The sequence below is a fragment of the Strix aluco genome, chromosome Z (assembly GCF_031877795.1).
Source record: "Strix aluco isolate bStrAlu1 chromosome Z, bStrAlu1.hap1, whole genome shotgun sequence".
Lineage (NCBI taxonomy): Eukaryota > Metazoa > Chordata > Aves > Strigiformes > Strigidae > Strix > Strix aluco.
Genome location: NC_133971.1, coordinates 37,206,345 through 37,229,612, shown reverse-complemented (window position 1 = coordinate 37,229,612; position 23,268 = coordinate 37,206,345). Strand labels below are relative to the sequence as shown.

The following is a 23,268-nucleotide window of genomic DNA, read 5'->3' as shown; positions in this document are numbered from 1 at the left end:
GCTTTAATGTGTCATCTGGACTCAGTCATCAGAAAAGTGTGACAGGACCTGGGATCTCTCTTAGGATGGGATGAGTAGCTCTGGAGACAGTCTAGATGATGAACTGCATGGTTAACATCATGGAAGATAAAAAATACCTGGCAGTTTGAGAAGAAAATTTACCTTTGAAAAGCTGGTATGGAAATCACATGTTCTGGAGATTTTTTCTTCCCCTTCTGAAGTATCTGTAGAAGTCACAGGCACATATCTGAGTGCAAAGTGACAAAGTTGACCACAATCACCATGATGCAATATATGGGTTCATCTGAAATTCTGTGTTACTGTACCACTAATTGAGACCTGAAACTGTTTGTGTTTGTTTATAATATCTTTATTCACCTGTATTCATCTTCTGTTTAGGCTGAAATCCTACAGCAGCACTTTTATAGGTGAAAATTTACTGACTACTTCTGAAGAAAATTAATAGCTTTTGTTTTCAATTTCTTGTTCAATTTGTTACTGAGTTCTCAGAATAAAAAAATAAAATTACATTTTTCTTTCCACTAAAAAGAAAAAAAGTATATATGGGAACATCAGATAGTCTTTAATAACATGTTTGCTGTTTGAGGAGGGATGAAAATGGATTATCAACACTGATTTATGGAGCCTAAGCTATGGCAAAGAAACTTTGTTTCTCAAAATGGCTGCATTTTAATAATGACAATGCTTTCTTCTAGGAAAGTTCAAGGAAAGGGCATCAATTCTGCATAAGATCGCCAAAAAGAAGTGCCAGGTGGAAGACAGTGAAAGGCAGAATGGAGCTGCTAATCATGGTGAGTGCAGCAGTACGGAGGTATAACCTGTTCCTTAGGGCCTTTTTCACTGTTTAATTAGCTTGCAAATCCTTAAGGATTAGTTTCTCCTTCTAGTTCATTTATGCTATCTTAGTAAAGTATTCTGATTCCCTGTACAAAAGAGTATGAAACTTGTGGATGAGACAGGAGTTAAGTGCAAGAAGAAAAAGACAGTTAAGGCATCTAGAAAGCCTTCCAGCAAAGTTGAAAATAAAAAAGCAGTGCTGATTTTGGATATGTGTTGAAGTGACAGAAATAGAGACAAAACTTCCCTGCAGTTTATATGTGAAAATTTAATTAATTTATTGAGCTGCTCTAGGAGAATATGTTTTCTGTGGTATCACCCTTGTCACGAAAAGAAAAAACCTTCATATTTAAGATTTGATTTGTCTATCTACTACTTGCTGAGAATCATTTAGGTCCATCTATGCTAACTGCAAAATTAGCTTACTATGGTTTTCCATTAGGGTTAAGAATTTGTATTTTAGTTTAAAAGTTCCTACACTAAAAGAAAATCTGTACTATGTCCTGCTCTCTCTACTTTACGTTGGCATGTTCTCTGCATTAGAAAACCAGATGCCAATGTATCTGATAAAAGCAGAATCATTTTATTAGTTGACACTTTTTCTGACCTTGTGCTATGTTTAGATACTATTTGCTTCCAGAATCAAGCAGTTGGATGGGACAGTCTGTTAATAAGCCATAATGCTGGCTGCAGGGTTAAGAGACAACACACATGCACTGAAATAATTACAGATAGTCTGGCACTGCATTGTGGCTGTGATCTCAGATTTTTAATTTAGAAGAATCTCAGGATAGCAGTAATGTAACTAGACAGCTGTATTTACTTCTGTGCATAAGAGCATAGCATAAGGCATGTTGAACTTGAGTTAGACATTTCATATTGCTATTCCCCATAACTTTATATTGTCCAAGGGATTTTTGGCCATTGACATTTTTATCTAGTACATACTTAAAGAGATAATTACTGTTTAGAGAATTCCAAGATAGTCAAAGTAAGAATCAATTTGAATAAATTTGCCATAAGAAACCAAAGGCATAATTTCATCCCTTTAATTCCTATAAATGTTTAGCACAAGGACTATAGGACGATTCTATTTTAAAGTTCATCCTCTGTTATTGGATGTTATTAGACAATTAATTTAAACTTTTTCCCACGTTGTTGCATGAGAAAGAGCATGATAACAGATTGGAAGTAACTTTACTAATTGCAGGGGTTAGAGTATTACAACAGTTATATCTTGTTGAATATATATATCTAGTAAGGGAGCTGGGGGAAGTGCTCACCAAGCCACTTTCAATCATTTCTCAGCAGTCCTGGCTAACTGGAAAGGTCCCAGCTGACTGGAAGTTAACAGATGTGATGCCCGTATACAAGGGCAGGAAGGAGTATCTGAGAAACTACACGCCCGTCAACCTGACCTCAGTGCCAGGGAAAGTTACAGAGCAGACCATCCTGAGTGCCATCACACGGCACATGCAGGACTACCAGGTGATCAGGCCCAATCAGGATGGGTTTATGAAAGGCAGGTCCTACTTGACTAGCCTGATCTCCTTCTATCACAGGCTGACCTGTTTAGTGGATGAGGGAAAGGCTGTGGACGTTGCCTGCCTAGACTTTAGTAAAGCCTTTGACACCGTTTCCCACAGCATTCTCCTGGCGAAACTGACTGCTCGTGGCTTGGGTGGGGTATACTCTTCACTGGGTAAAAAACTGTCTGGATGGCCGGGCCCAAAGAGTTGTGGTGAACGGAGTTAAATCCACTTGGAGGTTGGTCACAAGTGGTATTCCCTAGGGCTCAGTATTGGGGCCAGTTCTGATTAATATCTTCATCAATGATCTGGGCGTGGGAACTGAGTGCACCCTCAGTAAGTTTGCAGACATCATCAAGTTGTGTGGGAGCGTTGATCTGCTCGAGGGTAGGAAGGCTCTACGAGGGATGTGGACAGGCTGGATCTATGGGCTGAGGCCAGCTGTCTGAGATTCAACAAGGCTGAATGCTGGGTCCTACACTTGAGTCACAACAACCCCACACAATGCTACGGGCATGGGGAAGAGTGGCTGGAAAGCTGCTCGGTGGAAATGGATCTGGGGGTGTTGGTCAACAGCCGGCTGAATGAGCTGACAGTGTGCCCAGGTGGCCAAGAAGGCCAATAGCATCTTAGCTTGTGTCAGAAATAGCGTGGCCAGCAGGACTAGGGAAGTGATAGTCCCCCTGTACTCGGCACTGGTGAAGCTGCGCCTTGAATACTGTGTTCAGTTTTGGGCCCTTTACTACAAGAAAGACATTGAGGTGCTGGAGCACATCCAAAGAAGAGCAATGAAGCTGGTGAAGGATCTAGGGAACAAGTCTTATGAGGAGCAGTTGAGGGAACTGGGGTTGTTTGGACTTGAGAAAAGGAGGCTCAACTACATGAAGTGAGTTTGTAGCCAGGTGGATGTTGGTCTCTTCTCCCAAGTAACAAGAGATAGGACAAGAGGAAATGGCTTCAAGTTGTGTCAGGGGAGGTTTAGACTGGATATTAGGAAAAATTTCTTCACCAAAAGGGTTGCCAAGCTTTGGAACAGGCTACGCAGGGAAGTGGTTGTGTCACCATCCCTGCAGGTATGGTGTAGATGTGGCACTTAGGGACATGGTTTAGTGGTGGACTTGGCAGTGCTAGGTTAACAGTTGGACTTTATGATCTTAAAGGTATTTTCCAACCTATACGAATCTATGATTCTATATCCCCTGACCTGTAAATGCAACATGTTGCATTCTTTAATATCTGGGGAGAATTCTATATGTTGCTTTTTACCTGAAGTATTAGGCTCATTGAGTTTAGCGTAAACAAATAGCACTGAATATTGCAAAGAATATATTTTTTTCTAGGACATGAGTAGCATTAGAATAATTTCTTCAATGCAAGCTCATCACTCATAAAAATTTTATTCAAAATATATACTGTCAAAGGGAAGATGGAATTTTGGTCTCTCTGTTAATGGCAGATGTTGGTCTACCTTCAGTATTAGATGATTTACTCAGACTGAATATATGACAGCATTTTCACTAATTGATTTGTTTCTTAATGTTCTGTTGTTTTCCCACTCTTTATTTATGGATGATGCCTCAGAAAAAAGTGCAAAAGTGGAAGTTGCAGTAACACCACCAAGTGATTCAGGACCAGTGCAGAATGGAATCGCCCATAACGTTGAAGAAGAGGTTAATGTTTTTTTTATTCTTCTTTTTATGTCCATATTGCATGCTTGATAGTGCTTTTCACTGGAAATATGCATAATTAATGGCAAGAAGCAGTTAATATTAACTGTCTACAATATATTTAATCTTCATTTACAACTGAACCCAGCATATGGTTTGGCATACATGAAAGCTCTTCTCTTGGTCTCCTGCCCTTCACTGTAAGGTAAGATGGTAGTCTGGAATGTATTCGTTCAGGAAATGTATTTTTACTTATCAGATAAGGTGTTCACATCCCTAAATATAGCTGATGGAAATTGCTTGTCTGATTATCATCACATTGCACAAAATCTCTTCTCTTAAGAAGGTAGTGTGTCATGTACTTCATGGGATAGTTAAAAGAAGGTATAAAAGAGGAGCTGTACACAAACTTCTCCAACCTGCCTTCTGTTATCTTGAGACAAGTAGCAAATTAAGCTGAATGAGATATAGTATACTAGTGTTGCATATGGTTAAAATCTGCAAAAAAAAGTAATTATACACTTAAATGTATTTATTTTAGGATATACCTTTTGTAGATAATAATTAACTGCATAAGTGTGTCTAACTTCCACAATGGCTACTGAAATACCAATACAGCTGAACTAGCTTATTTCTTAAGTAAGTTGTAATTCTTAAGAGTAGGTGACTGCAAAATTTCACCCTGCAAGGGCCTATTTAATGGTTTGGTTTGTTTTTTTTTAAATTTTATTAATACCAGCTCCATACCAAGTAGGCAAACAAGTGGAAAAATGCTGGTGAATTGATTTTGCTAAATTTGGCACTGCTCTTTTAGACTGAGACAGCAAAACCTGCGTAGAGAGTCTGTTAAAAGTAATACATAAGTGTTTATAACGGTTTTGTTTCTACAGTTTACTTCTTAGCCTTCTCCTTAGGCTATAGTGACACAAGAAAGGTTATTGCAAGAGCTGACTGAGCAGTCGTCTATACGATAGCAAGAACTTCCCCTTATTAAAAGTGGGATGAGCTGTGTTGCATTTACATACAGCAAAATCATGTAAAAATGGCAGTGACCATGTTTTGTTTTGAGTCATCCCAGGTTTAGGTTCTGATATTTTAGTTGCTTTCACTTAACATTTAACAAAATTGTTAGTCCAAGTCAGAGATCATCTTGCCTTCTTCATGACTTAAGCAATGTCACTGTAGGTGAAATTCTTTTCCTGAAAGGTTCTGCAAGCCACAGAAAAAATTAGAAGTGGTATACAAGTAACAGAGTGTGTTTATGTCTGCTGGCTGCTTCCTAAACACAATTATTCCTCACAAGGAGCATAATTTATACTGAAACATACTTATTACAGGGAGAGGTTATCCAATTTTTTCTGCAAGACTGGGAAAAAACACTGCAAGGTGTAGAAGGGTGAGTCTTTGGGCAAAGTTTCTGTTTTGTTCACACAGCTGGAGGTGGAAAAATGACATGATTTTGGCCAGCTGGTGTCTTAGTGCACCAAATATTGGCAGATAGCATCAATTCTTCACTGCAGATAATTTTGGTCTCTGGGAATAGAAATTGAGAATCAGCATCAAGAATCTAAAAGAGATGGTTAGTTTTTGATATTCTGAATGATCGGTAATGATAATGAGTTTCTGTGGTGGTTTAGTCCCTGCCGGGGTCTGAGACCACGTGGCCGCTGCCCCTCCCCCACAAAGGGAGTGAAATACAAAGCCCTGGCTGAGATAAAGAGAGGCTTAATACAACAGAGCAACAGCAACAAAACAAACAACAACAATAACAATAACAATAACAGTAATAACAATGAACAGAGCAAGAAATATACCGATACATCAGTGAGAGCAGAGAGATCACATAACACACGTGTTCACTGAATCTTCCCCGCTCCCGCGCTTGGGCACCTGGAGGTGACATCAGCATGGTATTGAATAACCCGGCTAGAGCTTCCCCCCACTGCTGGGGAAACTTAACCCTATCCTAGCTGAACCAGGACAGTTTCCCATGGAAAGGCAAGCACAGTAGAATATTAAATTACCTTTTCTGTCACTCTAAGTCGTTCAGACTGTCATGCCACTTAAAGATTGTTGTCAGCCCAACAAAAAATTTCTCTTATGTAAGTGAGATGGGTGAAATATATGTAAAATAAAATCTCAGCATTGCACTCTAACACTCAACATTTTAAGGTAAGGAAAGCAATTTTCAGATCCATTTGAATAGTGTTCTGAGAGTCCAACCTCACCACTGCAGTAAAATATGTCTTTGGACTATTTTTTAACTTCAGAAAAAAAGTCCAGAGCAGAGTGACTTTTAGACTTCTGTTCTCAAAGGTCAGTAAGAGTGACATAGCCTTGTGTAACCTGTTAGGGTGTACGTGAATCAATCTGTGGGATATATGAAAATTCTGATAGACTCTAATATACTTCAGTAGCTTAAAAAAAACCTGGCCTTGCTTTGTAAGATTTTTTCCACTAAGATTGTTCAGTCAAAACAGTGAAGGCAAACCAATATTAAGCAATCACATCTCACAGCAATGTCCATGTGCTATTGGTTTGCATTGTAATGAAGCAGTTTCTAAGCTTGTTCAGAAATCTGCAAGATCAAGCAGCTTCATCATTCAAGACAATGGTTTCAATTTCAAGCAACTGCAGGGTAAGGAGGGAAGATTACTGCAAGAGTACATTACTCAGCAATGTCTTCTTCTCATCTCCCTTTAGATATTTTAAACTTACAGTGAGGTGGGGTTTGGAACTTTTATGTTAATTTCAGCAAGTATTAGGACATTCTGAAAAACTATTGTGCTGTATCAGAGGTGAGATACATTATTTAACCTTATCCGGATGTCAAGATGGAAGAAGCAGAGAGATCTGTAACTGGTGGAGGAGTGATTCTGCAGATTTGGCTCCATCAGTCTGAAAGAAAGGATTTTAGGTGTCTGCTGTCACAATAAAAAATAACAATCTCCTAATAACTTTTTGAGATGGCTTATGCCGTGTTCCTCCCCAGTGGCGTTTCTAATTTTGTCTTCTTTCAGTGATAATCTGACAGCTGCTGATATCTCAGGCTTCTTCAGTTATTGATATACTGGAACCTATTTTGTAATTTAAAAGTATTTATTGGAATTTTTGAGAAGTTGTAATAAAAATAGTTTACTCATCCATGTAACAAATAAACAGGTCTCTGTGATACTTGGGACCTTACTTCACAGTGAGATTCTCTGCCAACTCTATACTGTACAGGGACCCTTCCTCAATGTATTGCCTAACTTTTTGTGCACAGTTTCCTGATACACCTTCCCAAGCTGTGGCATCACTCTGAAGCTAAAACTGGGCTATTGAGTTTCCTTCTGCTTTGTATATTGACCTCATGAACACCAGTAGGATTACTCCTGATTTATAGAAGTGTAGGCAACAACAGAATCACACACCCAGCATTCACATGACCTTTGATGAAGATTAGAATTTGAGGAAAAGAATTTGTCTTTGCCCTCCCAAGCCTTCTTTCTAGCTTTTCCAAACTTTATGCAGACACTACATACCCCTAGGAAATAGTAACTCTTCAAAGACAATGGTATCAGTTCTAAGAGCAGCTCTGTTCAGGGAAATAATACTGAAGGCACAGGATAGTATGCTAGCCAGTCCTCATCAATAGTTTCTCTTTCAAAAATTCGCTCATTAAAGCTGAGTGACAAGAACAAACCCATTACAGCTCAGCCTTGACCTACAAATACTCTTGAAAATGTTCTTTTTGTGAACAAGTGTTCTCCATTTTACACTTAGAACATAATTTGTTTCTGTTCCATGAGTAGAATTCAGTCTGGCAGCTTGAATTTTTGACGGTTTTTCCTTGCTCTGATGAAAAAGGAAGTGTTGTAATATCAGAATCTGGAAATATAGTATAAAATGACTTCTCTCCAGTTTTCCACTTTTATATGTCCAAAGATATAGTTTTTGATCCACAAGAGCTGTTTAGAAAATCTCTTAAGAAAACTTATCATTAGTGCCTTCATGTCCCAGTGATGATCATTTAGAACCGAGAAAATTAAAGACACTGTCCATCTTGAGGAACCAAGCGCAAATACACCTTTGGGGGAAAAAAGTGTCTTGAAAACTATGGGCTGGGAAATGGGTGTACTCACATAGCAGGTCATCAAGTATTCCTAAAACATGTTTGCAGCGAGGATACAGAAGATGTGCATAGGGATCTAATTCTTTCTCCTCCATTGTTAAGTTCCACTATGGTCTTCATGTTTTTCCCTCTTGCAAAACAAGCATAATCATATTTGTGGGCTTTCCTCACTTTTCACCGGTGCAGATGATGCTGCCTGGGTCTAAATCCCTAGACACAAGCATTTTAGTAACATGAAGTTCTGTATTAGAATTATCTGAAAGTACATTAAAAATTGTATGTTCCACTAGTACAAAGAGAATATGCAAATAAATCCATCCTACTTATAAAACCCCTATTCTTTTAAAAGTATGATGTTGACCAAAGGACCCTTGTGAAAGGAAGGTCTCAGACTAAGACTGCAAGAAAAGGGGAAAAAAATGCTTTTATGTTGTATTGTAGTTTTCACATATTTGTAAATTAAACTTCTCTTTAAAAAACATAATATTCAAAATGCCATGATTTAGTTTTCCTTATACCTCTCCTGGTTTGTTTAGGGTTTTTTTTGTCATCTTTATATTTTTTTGAAGTTTATTCTTTCGTCCTTTCCTTCTTTTTTAATTTCACAGGGCTGAAACACTGCACAAGACAGTCAATATCTTGTCAAGACTAATGTAATGTCAGGACTGTCAGTTAATGGCTTTCACAAGGTTTCATGAACTAGGTGTATTTCACTTTATTTCCCCTTTTTTTTTTTCTTTTAATTTATTAATTTGTCTCTTCCAAACTCCACTGTGTTGCTTTTCCCTTTTCCCCAGGCCCTTAACTCCATTCTTCTTACTCCACTATCCTCCAGGGAACCTCAGCTGTCCTCTTGCTAGCCCAAGCCCTTGAGCAACAAAATAAACTCTGTCCTGATGCTGCTTGCAGAATTTCAAAAAGGCTTTCCAGGAAATGTCCCCAGAAACCCAGTCATTTGTCCCAGACAGTAAAACTCTCATAATCCTGCTCCCACTGTAAGCAGCAGCAGATCTCCTGCGCTTTGATAAAACAGGAATCCTCAGCTGTGTAGGACAGACAGCTGTGGTCTCCTTCCCAGCCCCTAACCAGGGCGGCAGGGAACAATACCTCCTCCCACCATACAGTCTGTAAGATGTTCTTGTTTCATTTGCAGCCAGAAATTGCCTTCCCTCCTGTATTGCGTCTTCCTCAGGGATTTTGTTCTACTTAAGTATTCTGTCTCTTAACCTTTAGCATGTTGCCACAAAGGAGAAGACTGTTATATAAAACTTCATAGAGTGGTACTAAGCATGTATGAGAAAATGAAAGAAGACTGAAAGGACACTGACTATCTCATTAAATGTTTTATAGGGTGCCCTTCAGAGAAGTGATCCTTCTGGGAAGTCCAGTTGTCTCCCCTCTCCTCCCCCCTGCCACCTTCTTAACAGGCATTTGATTAAGTGTGTTCAGTCATAGTCGTTTTAACCTGTGGCTTTCCTAAAAATAGCTTCCAATCTGAAGATAACACCTTTTCCTCCCACCTACACACACGCACACACACACATGCACATACACACACGCACACGTACACATGCGCACACTTTTACCTGTTTCCATGGAAACCCCACTGGAAAATGTTTACATGCCAACCATGTCAGAGATAACTTTTCCATGAAAATATAAGACAACTTGTATGTCCTAGGAAAATGCCACAAACGCTTTATTGTTTTCGCTGGATCTAATCTGCTTACCTCAGCAACAGTGTGGTAAAGCATATTTTGTCTTCCACACCAAAGAGCAGCTGCTTTTTAGGACAGAGGCCCTGGTGGGGACAGATGTCCCCTGCCCTGGAGTACTTACTCCATTTACATCAAATTAGCATTAGGTGAATCTGAGTAGCATTGTGTTCTCTGTCTCAGGCTATGATTCTGGACTATATTAATCATTTCTATTTCACAGAGAGAGTAGAGGAGATTAGAGCAGCCTTTGTTTAAGGCCATGATATATTCCAGCATCCCTGGTATTTGTTTGATCATTAAAAATACGTTTTCCAAAGCCCAAACATTTTTTTCAGTCTAAAGTAAATGTCTGCATCTTGTTTGCTGATATAGCTCTTTGTAACCTAATGAGAATGACATTGCCATCAAAAGGGATCGATCTTTGTTTTCCCAAGGCTACTGAGTTGCCTATTCCACATTTTTTTCTGCTGTATACCAGCTTGACTTACTTGAAAACTAGGACAGTGAAAAATGGTGTGAAGACACAGGCTTATTCTTCAGGTGTATCTCCATTACACCATAGCTGTTACTTCTGGTGGGCTGACTGCTGTTTTGATTGTTACATTCTGAGTGTTTCTTTTCAAATTCCCCAAAGAGTGCTGGCAGTAACATGGGTGTAAAAAAACTGCATATAAGCTCCAGGAGCTGTGCTTTCAGGTGTTTGTGCAAGAGCCCGATAGGACACAAGCAAAAATAGAAGAATATGGAGCAAATACCTACCTGAGCCTTGCTCCTTCGTAAAGGCTCCACTCAAAAGGTAGCGCTATTCAGTGAGTTCACAGTGCAGAGAGGATTAATACAAATTAGCTGCCCTAAGAAGAGCATCCATATATACAGAATGTATTCTGAAATCTCAGGGATTTAATTTTACTCCCTCCTTGAATGTTACTTGAGAATTCATGAGGAAGGACATTGTTTTCTGTCTTAGTTTCCCCATAGAAATTGCATACTACTGTACTAACTTACTATCTCACCTTGTTTCACATATTTTTTTCCAAGTGATAAGTAGGAGAAGAAAAATGAGCGATTCAAGTTACAGACAAGAAACAGAAAGCAGAGACTTGAGGCTGTTCACAATAGGGCTTTTGTCCTCTGACTTTCTAGGGAAATAAATTAATGTGAGATTTGCTATTCTAAAGAAAAAAATCAATCTCAGTTCTGAAAATCAGTACTTACCTCTGAGACAGGTAACATTTTGAGACATCATAATTTTTTCTTGATTCAATCATTATGAAAAGTTGGGTTGTACAGAGCTCTTCACTTCCAAGAAAAAAAAAAAAAAAGGCTCAGCAGTCTTTTGCAACACTATCAGGCAAAGAAAGAAATTCCCTTTTTATAGGTGGTACAATATCTATACTTTAGCATAAGCAAATTGATCTGCAAATAATTTCTGTCTGCAGTTTCCTTTCTTCTGGAGTCCTAATTCTGTATAGATAAATTATATCAGAAGTCAAAATACATAAGAAATGTACAAGCATGAGAATTTATAGCTCAGCTCTTCAGATTAGTTGGTCTAACAGAATAATCCAGAATATAGTATTTGTAATTCATATACTATAGCTGTTATACAATACAGACTAGTTGATAAATAGTGTCAGATTCAGTATTTCAGATGAGTTTGAGGTGGTTCATTGTACTTGTTTTCCATTTTGTCCTATTGTCAGGAAAAAGTATAAAAACGCAGATTGATGTTGCAGCAGAAAAGCAATGTTTTTCCTAAGATAATATGAGCATAAGTATGCACGGAGACAATGATTTTCTGATGTTTGCTAGAAGCAGTGACTAGATTGTGACTTTGGCAGATGGAGTCTGGTATAAGCTGTTGTTTATTAAACAAAATAGTTTTTGATAAAATGTCACCATATGTTTGTATTGTTTATATAATGTAAAACACACATTTCCTCTGTTTGGAAAAATTTTCTTGGGAGATTGGGAAGAGTTGTGTTGAGCAAAGCAGTAAGAAATTTCTTCTATGGGATTACAGACAAGTATTAGATAGATATTCTTGGATGAAGAACTTGTCAAAGATGAAGTGTCCAAAGATTTTGTAGCTTTTTCATTGTTTGTAATGAGTTATGTAGAAAGATGTTATAGATGTATAAAAGAGAACATGGAGCAAAACAACACTTGTAATAACATTTCTTGAGAACAGGGAATCATATCTATATTTTTTGTAGTTTAAAGGTGTAGAATGTGCAAAGGGAACCTTTTTCTATTAGCGAATTAGTTTTATTATCATTATTGATTAATACGCACTAAGGTACCACGTCCATCCCTTCTAGGCATGGATATTCAGCACTGCAAATGTATATGTAACAAAAAGACAGTCCCAAGCACAAGCAAGAAAAAATGAGGATACAGTAAATAAAGAGTGGAAAGAATTATGACAGCTAATGAGAATTTCATAGAAATGCATTAATGACTATTTTGAATATGAAGATCTAATGCAGGTTATGTCTAAACTGTTAATGACTGGTTAAAGTATCAGGAACACAAGTAGTGTTCTCCTCTATCCTTCCAGTTACAGGGAGTGATGAGGGAAGAATCAGGAAGACTCACCAGATCAATAACTGGCTCGGAGACTGGTGTCACCAGCAGGCACACCAGTGTTTGACAGATGACATGCTAGAGAGGTTCTCCAGTCTGCTCCATGATGTGCTGAGTACACTGGAGCACATTTGAAATGTTCCTGTACTAATGCACACAGCACCTTAGACATCTCAGTTGAGGTAGGGGATGGAGATCCACGTGGCAGCTAAGACATAAGCTTTATGTCTTAGCTATGACATAAGCTTTATGTCTTTAATTCCTGGAGTGTGTGGAAGATAACTTCCTGACACAGCTGATGAGTGAGCCAACTAGGGAAGGTACCCCACTAGACCTGCTGTTTGTGAACAGAGGAGGACTTGTGGGTGATGTGATGATTGGAGGACATCTTGGGCATGGCAATCTCACATTAGATTCCCCCAGAGCCTGGTGTGTTAGAAACCAGTTGGTGTGTTAGAAACCATGGAAGTGGCTGAGAACAGTCGCATAGGAATTAGGGCTTCTCCCCAGAAAAAGGTGGCAGGATCAAAATAGCCCCACTGAAGTGCATCTAACCAATGCACACAGCATGGAAAACAAACAGGAGGAGTTGGAAGCCATTGCGCAGCTGGACAGCTATGATGTAATTGCAGTCACATAAACATGATGGGATGACTCACACAACTGGAATGCTGCACTGGATGGCTATAAACCCTTCAGAAGGCATAGGCAAAGGAGAGACAGTGGGGTAGCCCTGTATGTTAGGGAGTGTTTTGACTCTCTAGAAGTTGACAATGGTGATGAAGAGGTTGAGTATTTATGGGTAAGAGTCAGGGGAAAGGCCAAGGCAAATATCATGGTGTGAGTGTTATAGACAACCCAACCAGGGTGTAGAGACAGATGAAATATTCTATAAGCAGGTGGGAGAAGTCTCACAATTGCTAGCCCTTGTTCTTGGCGACTTCAACTTACTAGATGTCTGCTGGAAATACAGTGCAGCAAAGAGGAAACAGTCTGGAAGGTTCCTGGAGTGTGTGGAAGATAACTTCCTGACACAGCTGATGAGTGAGCCAACTAGGGAAGGTACCCCACTGGACCTGCTGTTTGTGAACAGAGGAGGACTTGTGGGTGATGTGATGATTGGAGGACATCTTGGGCATGGCAATCATGAAATGAGCGTTTTCAATTCTTGGAGAAGTAAGGAGAGGGATCAGCTGAACTGCTACCTTGGACTTCTGGAGGGCAGACTTTGGCCTGTTTAGGGGCCTGGTTGACAGAGTCACTTGGGAAGTAGTCCTGAAGGGCAAAGGGGTCCATGAAAGTTGAACATTCTTCAAAAAGGAATGTTAAAGGCACAGGAGCGGGCTGTCCTCCTGTGCTGAAAGATGAGCCATCAGGTAAGACCAGCCTGGCTGAACAGAGAGCTTTGGCTGGAACTCAGGGGAAAAAAAGAGAGTTTATGACCTTTGGAAGAAGGGGCAGGCCACTCAGGAGGACTACAAGGAAGTCATGAGAGTAAGAAGGAAGAGAAATCAGAAGGGCCAAAGTCCAACTAGAACTTAGTTTGGCTACTGCAGTAAAAGACAAGAAAAAATGTTTCTATAAATACACTGACTACAAAAGGAGGACTAAGGAGTATCTCCATTCCTTATTGGGTGCCGGGGAAAACATAGTGACAAAGGATGAGGAAAAGGCTGAGGTACTTAATGTCTTCCTTGCATCAGTCTTTAATAGTAAGATGAGTTGTTCTCAGGAAACACAGACCCCTGAGCTGGAAGACAGGGATAGGGGGCAGAATGAAGACCCCATAATCCAAGGGAAAATGGTTAGCAGCCTGCTACACCACTTAGACACACACAGGTCTATGGGGCTGGGTGGTATCCAACCAAGCGTACTGAGGGAGCTGGTGGAAGTGCTCACCAAGCCACTTTCAATCATTTCTCAGCAGTTCTGGCTAACTGGGAAGGTCCCAGCTGACTGGAAGTTAGAAGATGTGATGCCCACATACAAGAAGGACAGGAAGGAGTATCTGGGGAACTATAGGCCCGTCAACCTGACCTCAGTGCCAGGGAAAGTTACGAAGCTGTTTCGCTGATTAGGGATACCAATTAAACTCAGACACCAGAGTGAAAAGAGCAGGCATATTTTACTAGAAATAACTAAATAATAGAATAATACAAAAAACATACAATAAGAAAAGACAGAATAGTGCACTTAAACAAATAGGAAAATACAGGGTAATGCATCAAATCATTACTACCTGAGAGAGAGAATAGTGATTAAGAAAGATCCATCACCACTTGCATATGTTACCATCATCCAGATCTGCAGACGCTGGGCAGCCCCGGTTACAGCGAGGATTTGGAGAACCTTTCCCTGCAAGTGGGAAATCCTGTGTGGTGCATCCACCCGTAGGTGAGGCATCCAAAGTCGCTGTGAGCGGGCCCAGCCTTATATACGCAAAAATCAGCAAGCCAGAATAGCTGGAACCTTTCTTTTAAGTGGAAATATCTGGTTTCAATCTCACATTAGATTCCCCCAGAGCCTGGCCAGGGCTCAAGGGAGAAGCTAAGGGAGTTTCCCTGCTTATCTAGTTGGATTATGCACAAGGTCTCACATCAGGCCACAGTGCCAGACAACTGTCTCCACGACCCTGTTATTTTATCCACACACAAAGATAAATATACATTCAAGATAGCTACATCTTCCATACATATTTCACTAACGATTACATACTGAGTTAGCAGCTTTGGCTCAGGGCATGTTGCTCAGGCTTCAACACTTCCACTTTTACATCAGAATAGGTGGTTTGCTATAACTTAGTATAATACCTATTAGCACAATGGTTATCAGTTATAAAATATAAAGGATTCATCTGTAGGTCAACTCTGGCTTGGGCCTATTGTCCAAGCCTTAGCACTTCAGGAGCAGACCATCCCGAGTGCCATCACACGGCACATGCAGGACTACCAGGTGATCAGGCCCAATCAGGATGGGTTTATGAAAGGCAGGTCCTACTTGACTAGCCTGATCTCCTTCTATCACAGGCTGACCTGTTTAGTGCATGAGGGGAAGGCTGTGGATGTTGCCTGCCTAGACTTTAGTAAAGCCTTTGACACCGTTTCCCACAGCATTCTCCTGGCGAAACTGACTGTTCATGGCTTGGGTGGGGTATACTCTTCACTAGGTAAAAAACTGTCTGGATGGCCGGGCCCAAAGAGTTGTGGTGAACGGAGTTAAATCCACTTGGAGGTTGGTCACAAGTGGTATTCCCCAGGGCTCAGTATTGGGGCCAGTTCTGATTAATATCTTCATCAATGATCTGGGCGTGGGAACTGAGTGCACCCTCAGTAAGTTTGCAGACATCATCAAGTTGTGTGGGAGCGTTGATCTGCTCGAGGGTAGGAAGGCTCTACGAGGGATGTGGACAGGCTGGATCTATGGGCTGAGGCCAGCTGTATGAGATTCAACAAGGTTGAATGCTGGGTCCTACACTTGAGTCACAACAACCCCACACAATGCTACGGGCATGGGGAAGAGTGGCTGGAAAGCTGCTCGGTGGAAATGGATCTGGGGGTGTTGGTCAACAGCCGGCTGAATGAGCTGACAGTGTGCCCAGGTGGCCAAGAAGGCCAATAGCATCCTGGCTTGTGTCAGAAATAGCGTGGCCAGCAGGACTAGGGAAGTGATAGTCCCCCTGTACTCGGCACTGGTGAAGCTGCGCCTTGAATACTGTGTTCAGTTTTGGGCCCTTTACTACAAGAAAGACATTGAGGTGCTGGAGCACATCCAAAGAAGAGCAATGAAGCTGGTGAAGGATCTAGGGAACAAGTCTTATGAGGAGCAGTTGAGGGAACTGGGGTTGTTTGGACTTGAGAAAAGGAGGCTCAACTACATGAAGTGAGTTTGTAGCCAGGTGGATGTTGGTCTCTTCTCCCAAGTAACAAGAGATAGGACAAGAGGAAATGGCTTCAAGTTGTGTCAGGGGAGGTTTAGACTGGATATTAGGAAAAATTTCTTCACCAAAAGGGTTGCCAAGCTTTGGAACAGGCTACGCAGGGAAGTGGTTGTGTCACCATCCCTGCAGGTATGGTGTAGATGTGGCACTTAGGGACATGGTTTAGTGGTGGACTTGGCAGTGCTAGGTTAACAGTTGGACTTTATGATCTTAAAGGTATTTTCCAACCTATATGAATCTATGATTCTAAGAATTTGTGGAAGATGAAAAAATATGCCACATTCCAATACTTCTTTCCAGAGTGCCCGTATCTTACCATTGCCAGAATTAAGATACAGGTCTAAATGTGTGTTTGGTCTGACTTAATATGGCTGTTTCTGTCCTCTTTAGTCCAGTCAATCTTACCATATAATAAAAAAACTGTGGAGATTTTACACTACTTTATCCTCTCTCACCTCCCCCAAATCACTTATTACCTACCAAACATCAACCTTTAAATGTAGCCTGGGAAAAGTTCTTCAGATTATCATTCCAGTTAAGTGATACTGGTGCCAGTCATTTCTGCCAGGAACAGTATCGATGTGTTTAATGACTATCCAGAACACAGAATTAATGCTATTTGTATTAATATAAGTAAACTGATAATATTTGTGTGTTCATTGGCATATTCCGGACAAGACACTGAAATGGACTTGGAAATATAGGAGAACCATGATTGTCTGTACAGCTTCAGGTTTTACTTGACTATATATAATATGACCTGTGTTTTTGTTAATTTTAGGCTCTTATGAAACTTTGCATGGATATTGGATTATCATCACAGTTCATAATGTCAGCTGATGCAGCTTTCCTATATGTTCACGCCAGTATCTTTACAGCTGATTAGCTACAGAGTCATAACAGGGAATGAGTTTTGAGGTAGGACTCATTTGCATATAGATGGGTAGGTAGTACCACCTGAGCTGGCCTAGAGAAATGGAGATTTTTTGCATAGTGGTGGCAAGTATGTCAGAAATGAGCAGAATATTCTCCACCTCTGATGGAGCATGTGAAGGTCAAGTGAGATAGCAGAAGGTATATAAAATGGCACCACTATATGTGTGTTTAGGCAACTTAATTCCACTATGTATATCATGTTATCACTACGTTTTTCTTCTTAACAATTGCAGAGGACGATCATACCGAACATTGCAAGTACTGAGTTTTCATCATACAGACTAAAATAAATCAAAACTGTAGTTTCAGATTGAGTTTCTACAAACTGTGAGAATGCATATTCAGTATGTACATTGCAGATAGGCTGGAACCACAGACAGTGCACACAGTCTCCACCATAAATCCGTGCTGAGTCATTTTATATCATCGCTGCTTCGTCCAGAGCATGACACTCACATTTGCATGGTTTTATAGCTGCCAAGATTATATCCCTTTCATGTCTTCAACCTCAGTGGATAGTTCAGCATTGCTTTGAAATTCATGGAAGATAGATTTACAAATACGTTGAACTTCCTTACTTCCACTGATTTTTGGAAGGTCAGCATTTGAAAATCAAATGCTGATTCTGATTTACAAAATAGGAAATGGAGATCCAGTCTGTAGCACCTGTAATGCATTCTGGAGTTAAACAAGCGAGAGCTCAAGTTTGGCCTTATCTTTTGGGGATATTTGTCTTGGGGAGAGGGATGAGGCAATAAAACCTGAAGGTGAAAAGATCTCAAACAGATGGATCAAGGTTTCTCAGGAGACATCTGCAATCTCCATATGTAATTCTTTGTGGTCCTTTGCTACAGCCACTCATGTTGCCCGTGTTCTTGTGGTAGCTCAATGCTGTCTGACACAGACATGAGACCAGAATGAGGCCTAGTGTTGAAGTACGGTGTGTACTGGCACAATACTGCATGAACCAACTTGGGTATTAATTTGCATACATTTTGCAGACTCATGTGCAAACTCAGACTAATGTAAAGCTTTTGTTGTGATTAAATAGGGTTGTTAATCATGGCTAATCTCTAAAGACGGCAATTCAGGAAGTACTTTGTCACTCAGTGTTGTTTATGAAGCAGTCATTTATGGAGCTTTATTCCAGCTGAGTCCACTGCTTGAATAATACACAGGACACTCAGAAAGTTACCTAGGCAACCCTTCAATTGGTCCTCTTGTGCTCAAATTTTAGCTCACTCTTCACATTTCAAAACTAAGCGTCCATATCAGATTGATTTTCCCACTCCAACAGCATCTACCGGCATGGAAAAGGAATAGATTTTGTTTTTAGGAAGTAGCCCCACAAATCCTGCACCAGCCCAGTCCCCCAAAAGTCAAGCTTCAGTAAATTGCAGCAGTGAAATATAGATCATCTGCCCACTTTGGTAAAGAGCTGAAAGGTAAAAGCAAAAGCTAGCCTCTTGTGCTGCTCATGAGCCTCTTAAGTACTGTGTGGAGTGTGACAAATTGTGCCTATGTACAGTTTTAAAATCTTTTAATGATTATACCTGTTGTAACTTGTTCACTTTACTGTCATCTTGCAGTCATGCAACTTGGAAGTTTCACAAAGTGTAGAGGTTAACAAAGTATTGTCTTCTGTTGACATCAACACATAACTGTCAAAGTAGTTGCAGTCTGCCAGTTTGTCAAGAGGTAAACAGGGATTTGGTTCCAGTCCATCGGTGTCAGCTGATTCAGTCATGATGGAAGATCCTGAGCTAAGAGTTGGGCTTGCTGATCAGTTTGTGTAGATGAGTAGTTGAACAATTCAGGAGTTCATAATAGTGGAATAATTAAGACCTGTTCTTCAATCAAAGTTAGCAGTAAGTAGAGAATGTTATGAACAGTACCAACATATGCTGACATTTCATCAACAACTCTTTTGCTTAGAAAAAAATAACTGATGTGGTCATTCAGATGACTGCTTCTTATAATATTGTCATAAGGTTTATGTAAGCAATCTTAAGACAGGACGGTAACTGACAAGAAACCTGTATTATAAATCTATGGGAAGAGTAACTTGCACACTACAGAGAGGACTGAGTTCTCAATTGTTATCTTTTTGCAAAAGAAGAAAACAAGAACACTACATGAAGAAGTAGTTGCATACCACTCATGCTCTCAAGCAAACACAGTTTTCACCAGGTACTCTTTTTTGGACTTCTTTAGCTTTCACTGAGCTCTCTAGGAATCTTTCCAGAGGCTTAACAAGGTTTGCATATATGTGAAAGAACCATTTAGGCCATTTTTCCTGTTGCCTTATTCTGTAGTATAAATTAGATCCATGTGCAGTTCTGGAGACATTGCCTACTTATGTTAAAAGTTAAGAAGTTACTCTGATACATACCCCCAAAAGGCTGAATCATGCTCACTTTGTTTGCTTTCTGTGGGAGCCTGAGAGGGCTCCATTTTGTTAGCAGAAGCAGTCTAAGGAAAGAGAAGTGTGTGGCAGCCAAAAGGTTTTCTGTCGTTGGAGAAGGTCACTATACACCTACTCTGTAATAGAGATGACAGGTGAACAGCAAACACATAATACTAGACTAGAGATTGATGTGAAAGTCAGCTACACAAACAGGAGAGGAATGTCTTTCCTTTAGTTTTAACACCAAGCTGTTGAGAATACTGCTGCGTTGTGGCTGCTCTAAAAATGAGAGGCTCAGGCTGGAGATAAGGAGAAGCCTTTTCCCCATGAGGACAGCCCAGTGGTGGAGCTGGGGTCCCGGGAGGCTGGGCCATCTCCATCCTTGGTGGTTTCACAGCTTGACTGGGCAGAGCCCTGAACAGCCTGGTCTGATCCCCCCAGCTGAGCAGTGGAGATCCCCAGGTCCCTGCCAGCCTGAATTACCCTACGGTCCTATGAACAAGAAAATACATATATATAAAAAAATATATCCCTCCCCCGCTCCCTCCCTCAAATAGTAATTTTTTAAGTTACAGAAGTTTAAAAAGTTAGATGTATGTATACATATACATACACACATATAATTGTGCTTACGTGCATATATATGTTTGTGCACACACACACAAACACATACTTTCTCTCTCTCTCTCTCCCCACTCCCTGCCTCCATCTCCCTATCCTATCTGTGCACCCAGGATTGATGCAGCCGTGACCAGTTTTGATCCCTGACTAGGCTAGCCCACATCCCAAGGGAGAACCTGTGGGAAGGGGTATCAGAGGCACAAGGTTCCCCTCAAGGGACAAGGCCCGACACTGCTCCGTGCATCCCAAGGGACCAGCATAGCCACAGACGCATGTCCTCAGGCAGCCTGTCTGGAGGGATACCTCATAGTCTGGCCAAAGTATTTGTACTGTGTCCTAGCTAATGTCGTTAGGTAGGTTTGGTGTTAATGCAATGTTTTCAGACCCCACGGGTTCTCACTGAAACACAGCACAGTCCTCTGGACTCCTCCTTAAAGAATCCCTAACCTCATTCATCCACTTCAATATTCTGCTCACTGCCACTTTTCTTACAGAATGAAGAGGATGAGGACCAGCCTCTCAGCCTGGCCTGGCCTGACACCCCACGCAAGCAGCTCACCTACCTTCTTGTATTACCCATTGTTTTTCCACTGTGGGTTTCCCTCCCAGATGTCAGAAAACCTGTAAGTAACAGTTGTTGTAAGTCAGTGTGTTCTGCACAACAGGGTTCTCTCTAGCTAAATGCTAAAGAGGGAGTGTAGTGGATTTTTGTAAAAATAGAGCTAATGATTTTTTACAAATAGTTTCTTTTTTGAAGAGTCACAACATCAGTCTTCAAATCTTCAAATGGGTGCTTATGGGCAACTGGCTTGTAATAACTCTTTAAAGATTACCATTTGTATTCACTAATATTTTATGACACAGAGTGAAAGCTCTTAAAACTTCTTTGGGACCTTCACATCTGCATTTCTAGATCTCCACTTAATATCACATAAGTGCGGAGGAAGTCTGTCCATCTGCAGTGCCCTAAAAAGTACAACTGGAAAGACTTTTTAGACTGTCTAAATTTTCTCTGTGGTTCAAAAATAATGATACACATTTCTCTTAAATGCATGTTCTACTACACCGTTGTCTTCTACTTGTCATCTGTTAATTTTCATACTATAACAAGCTCCGTAAGTCCTTCCATATTTAAAATACTTGCTAGTTTTGTCTCAAACACCGCTTGAAGTAATATAAGACTGATTATTAATACAAATGACTTATTGTGACAAGTTATCAAGTCTTACCACTTTTATATTCACATACACAAATAGACCTGACTGGGGAGGCTCATGGAAAGTAAAAGAAAAAAAGTCAAGAGCTGAAAAAATCCTTTAGTAGTGTTTTAACCTCTTTTCCTTTCTGGATCAAAAATAGATTTAAAACTGCTGCAAGAGAGGGATGCACATCTTATAACATTATAAATCAACACTCTGAATTCTTTTTTCCTCCTCACACACACACTGAAAAACTTTCCCATCCCACACACTGAAAAACTGCAATTCAGTGCAAGAAACAAGCTAAAATAAGACCTCTGGTTTGTTTTTAGATAAAGGTTTCTGAAAGGATATGAGCTGACATTTTCCCTTCCAATCTTTAAGCTTTCTTCTTAAAGTTTTCAAACAACTCTGATAACCACTTTTTGTTTGGTGACATGGCATACTATATGAATTTCAAAATTGTTTATTTCTGTATTTATGCCCTCCTTTTATCATTCAAAACCATCCCTGTATTTTTTTTCACAATTTGGCCAAAAATGAGAAAGTACTGCTAAGAAATAAATATGTGCGTTATTTTGAATTTTGAAAATCTGAAATTAACATCAATAGACATGTAGCCTTATTCAATACTCTGTACTGTACAAATGAGAACAGTTGTTACAATAATGGTTTTGGAAAGAGACTTATCTCAAGAAGTTGTGTGCAACTGTGTGGTATGTGTGGTAATTAACACTAGTATTGTTCACCAGCAGAACTGGCATGCTGACATCCTACAGCTAAAATACCTTGTTGTAACACAAAAGATAAGCACAGTTGTGTATGCCAGGTACTTCAATGGGCAACAGAGTTTTGGAATTTCATTCACTGAAAGGAGTAGTTTTTATACAGAAGTAAAAGAAATGTAGTTTCTAATTGCATATAGTGATAACAGAAGAGATAACAGGCTGTATCAGTATGACAAGCTGCTTACTTTAAACATTGCTGTCAAAGAATTAACCAGATGGTTGCATAAACTGTCTAACTTTTCAAGGACACTTCATTAGTGTGTTTGTCTCTAAAATATTCTCATTTATGGCTGTGTGCCGTCCCCACTATTCCCTTCATAACAAAACCAAAACCCAATATCACAGCTCAGCATGTGCATCAGGAAACAACTTTCCATGAAACCTGTGAGGCAAAAGTTAAAACAAACCTAAAATAATACTTAAATAGATTTTGTAGCTAAGTCTACCATCAGGGGCTTGATTTACAAGCATGGTAATTTTAGTCAGAAACCCAAATTCTGCATCAGGATGCTCAGATTAGCATGTGGATATATAAAATGAATGCTTTTCTGCTATATACTGACTTGAGAGACCGTATGGAGCCTTTGACATCTTCTGTGGGTGTTCACTTTTCAAAAATGATTCTCCTTTCCTCCTAGAGTCTCTTTTCTAAAGTATTTTTTACCTCCACATAATGGAGATGGTTTGACTGCGTTTACTTGTACTATACCAAGCTATATTTAGCTGCATGAGACCCAGAACTCTAGAAAAATTATTTTATATACAAGTTTCTAGCAATAAAGTTAGCAAAATCTTTGCTGCCTTATTATACTTGGGTGTACACATATGCAGATTTTTATATAGTTAGAGTAGATTATGCATTAGTTCAGCTCTTACTGATTCAAAGCTGACATGTTTTAATGTGTGTT

At 40.0% G+C, this 23,268-nt stretch overlaps 1 protein-coding gene across 4 annotated transcripts in view; it reads left to right on the top strand.

Moving 5' to 3' along the window:
- The window catches only part of SLC24A2 (solute carrier family 24 member 2), a 120,680-nt gene that overhangs the window by 82,833 nt on the left and 14,579 nt on the right, over positions 1 to 23,268 (top strand). For all 4 annotated transcript variants that reach the window (XM_074812800.1, XM_074812798.1, XM_074812799.1 and 1 more), the window contains 3 exons: positions 717 to 812; positions 3,969 to 4,057; positions 20,868 to 20,996. In XM_074812800.1, coding sequence (XP_074668901.1) covers positions 717 to 812; positions 3,969 to 4,057; positions 20,868 to 20,996 — 314 coding nt within the window. The remainder of the gene's footprint in view (positions 1 to 716; positions 813 to 3,968; positions 4,058 to 20,867; positions 20,997 to 23,268) is intronic.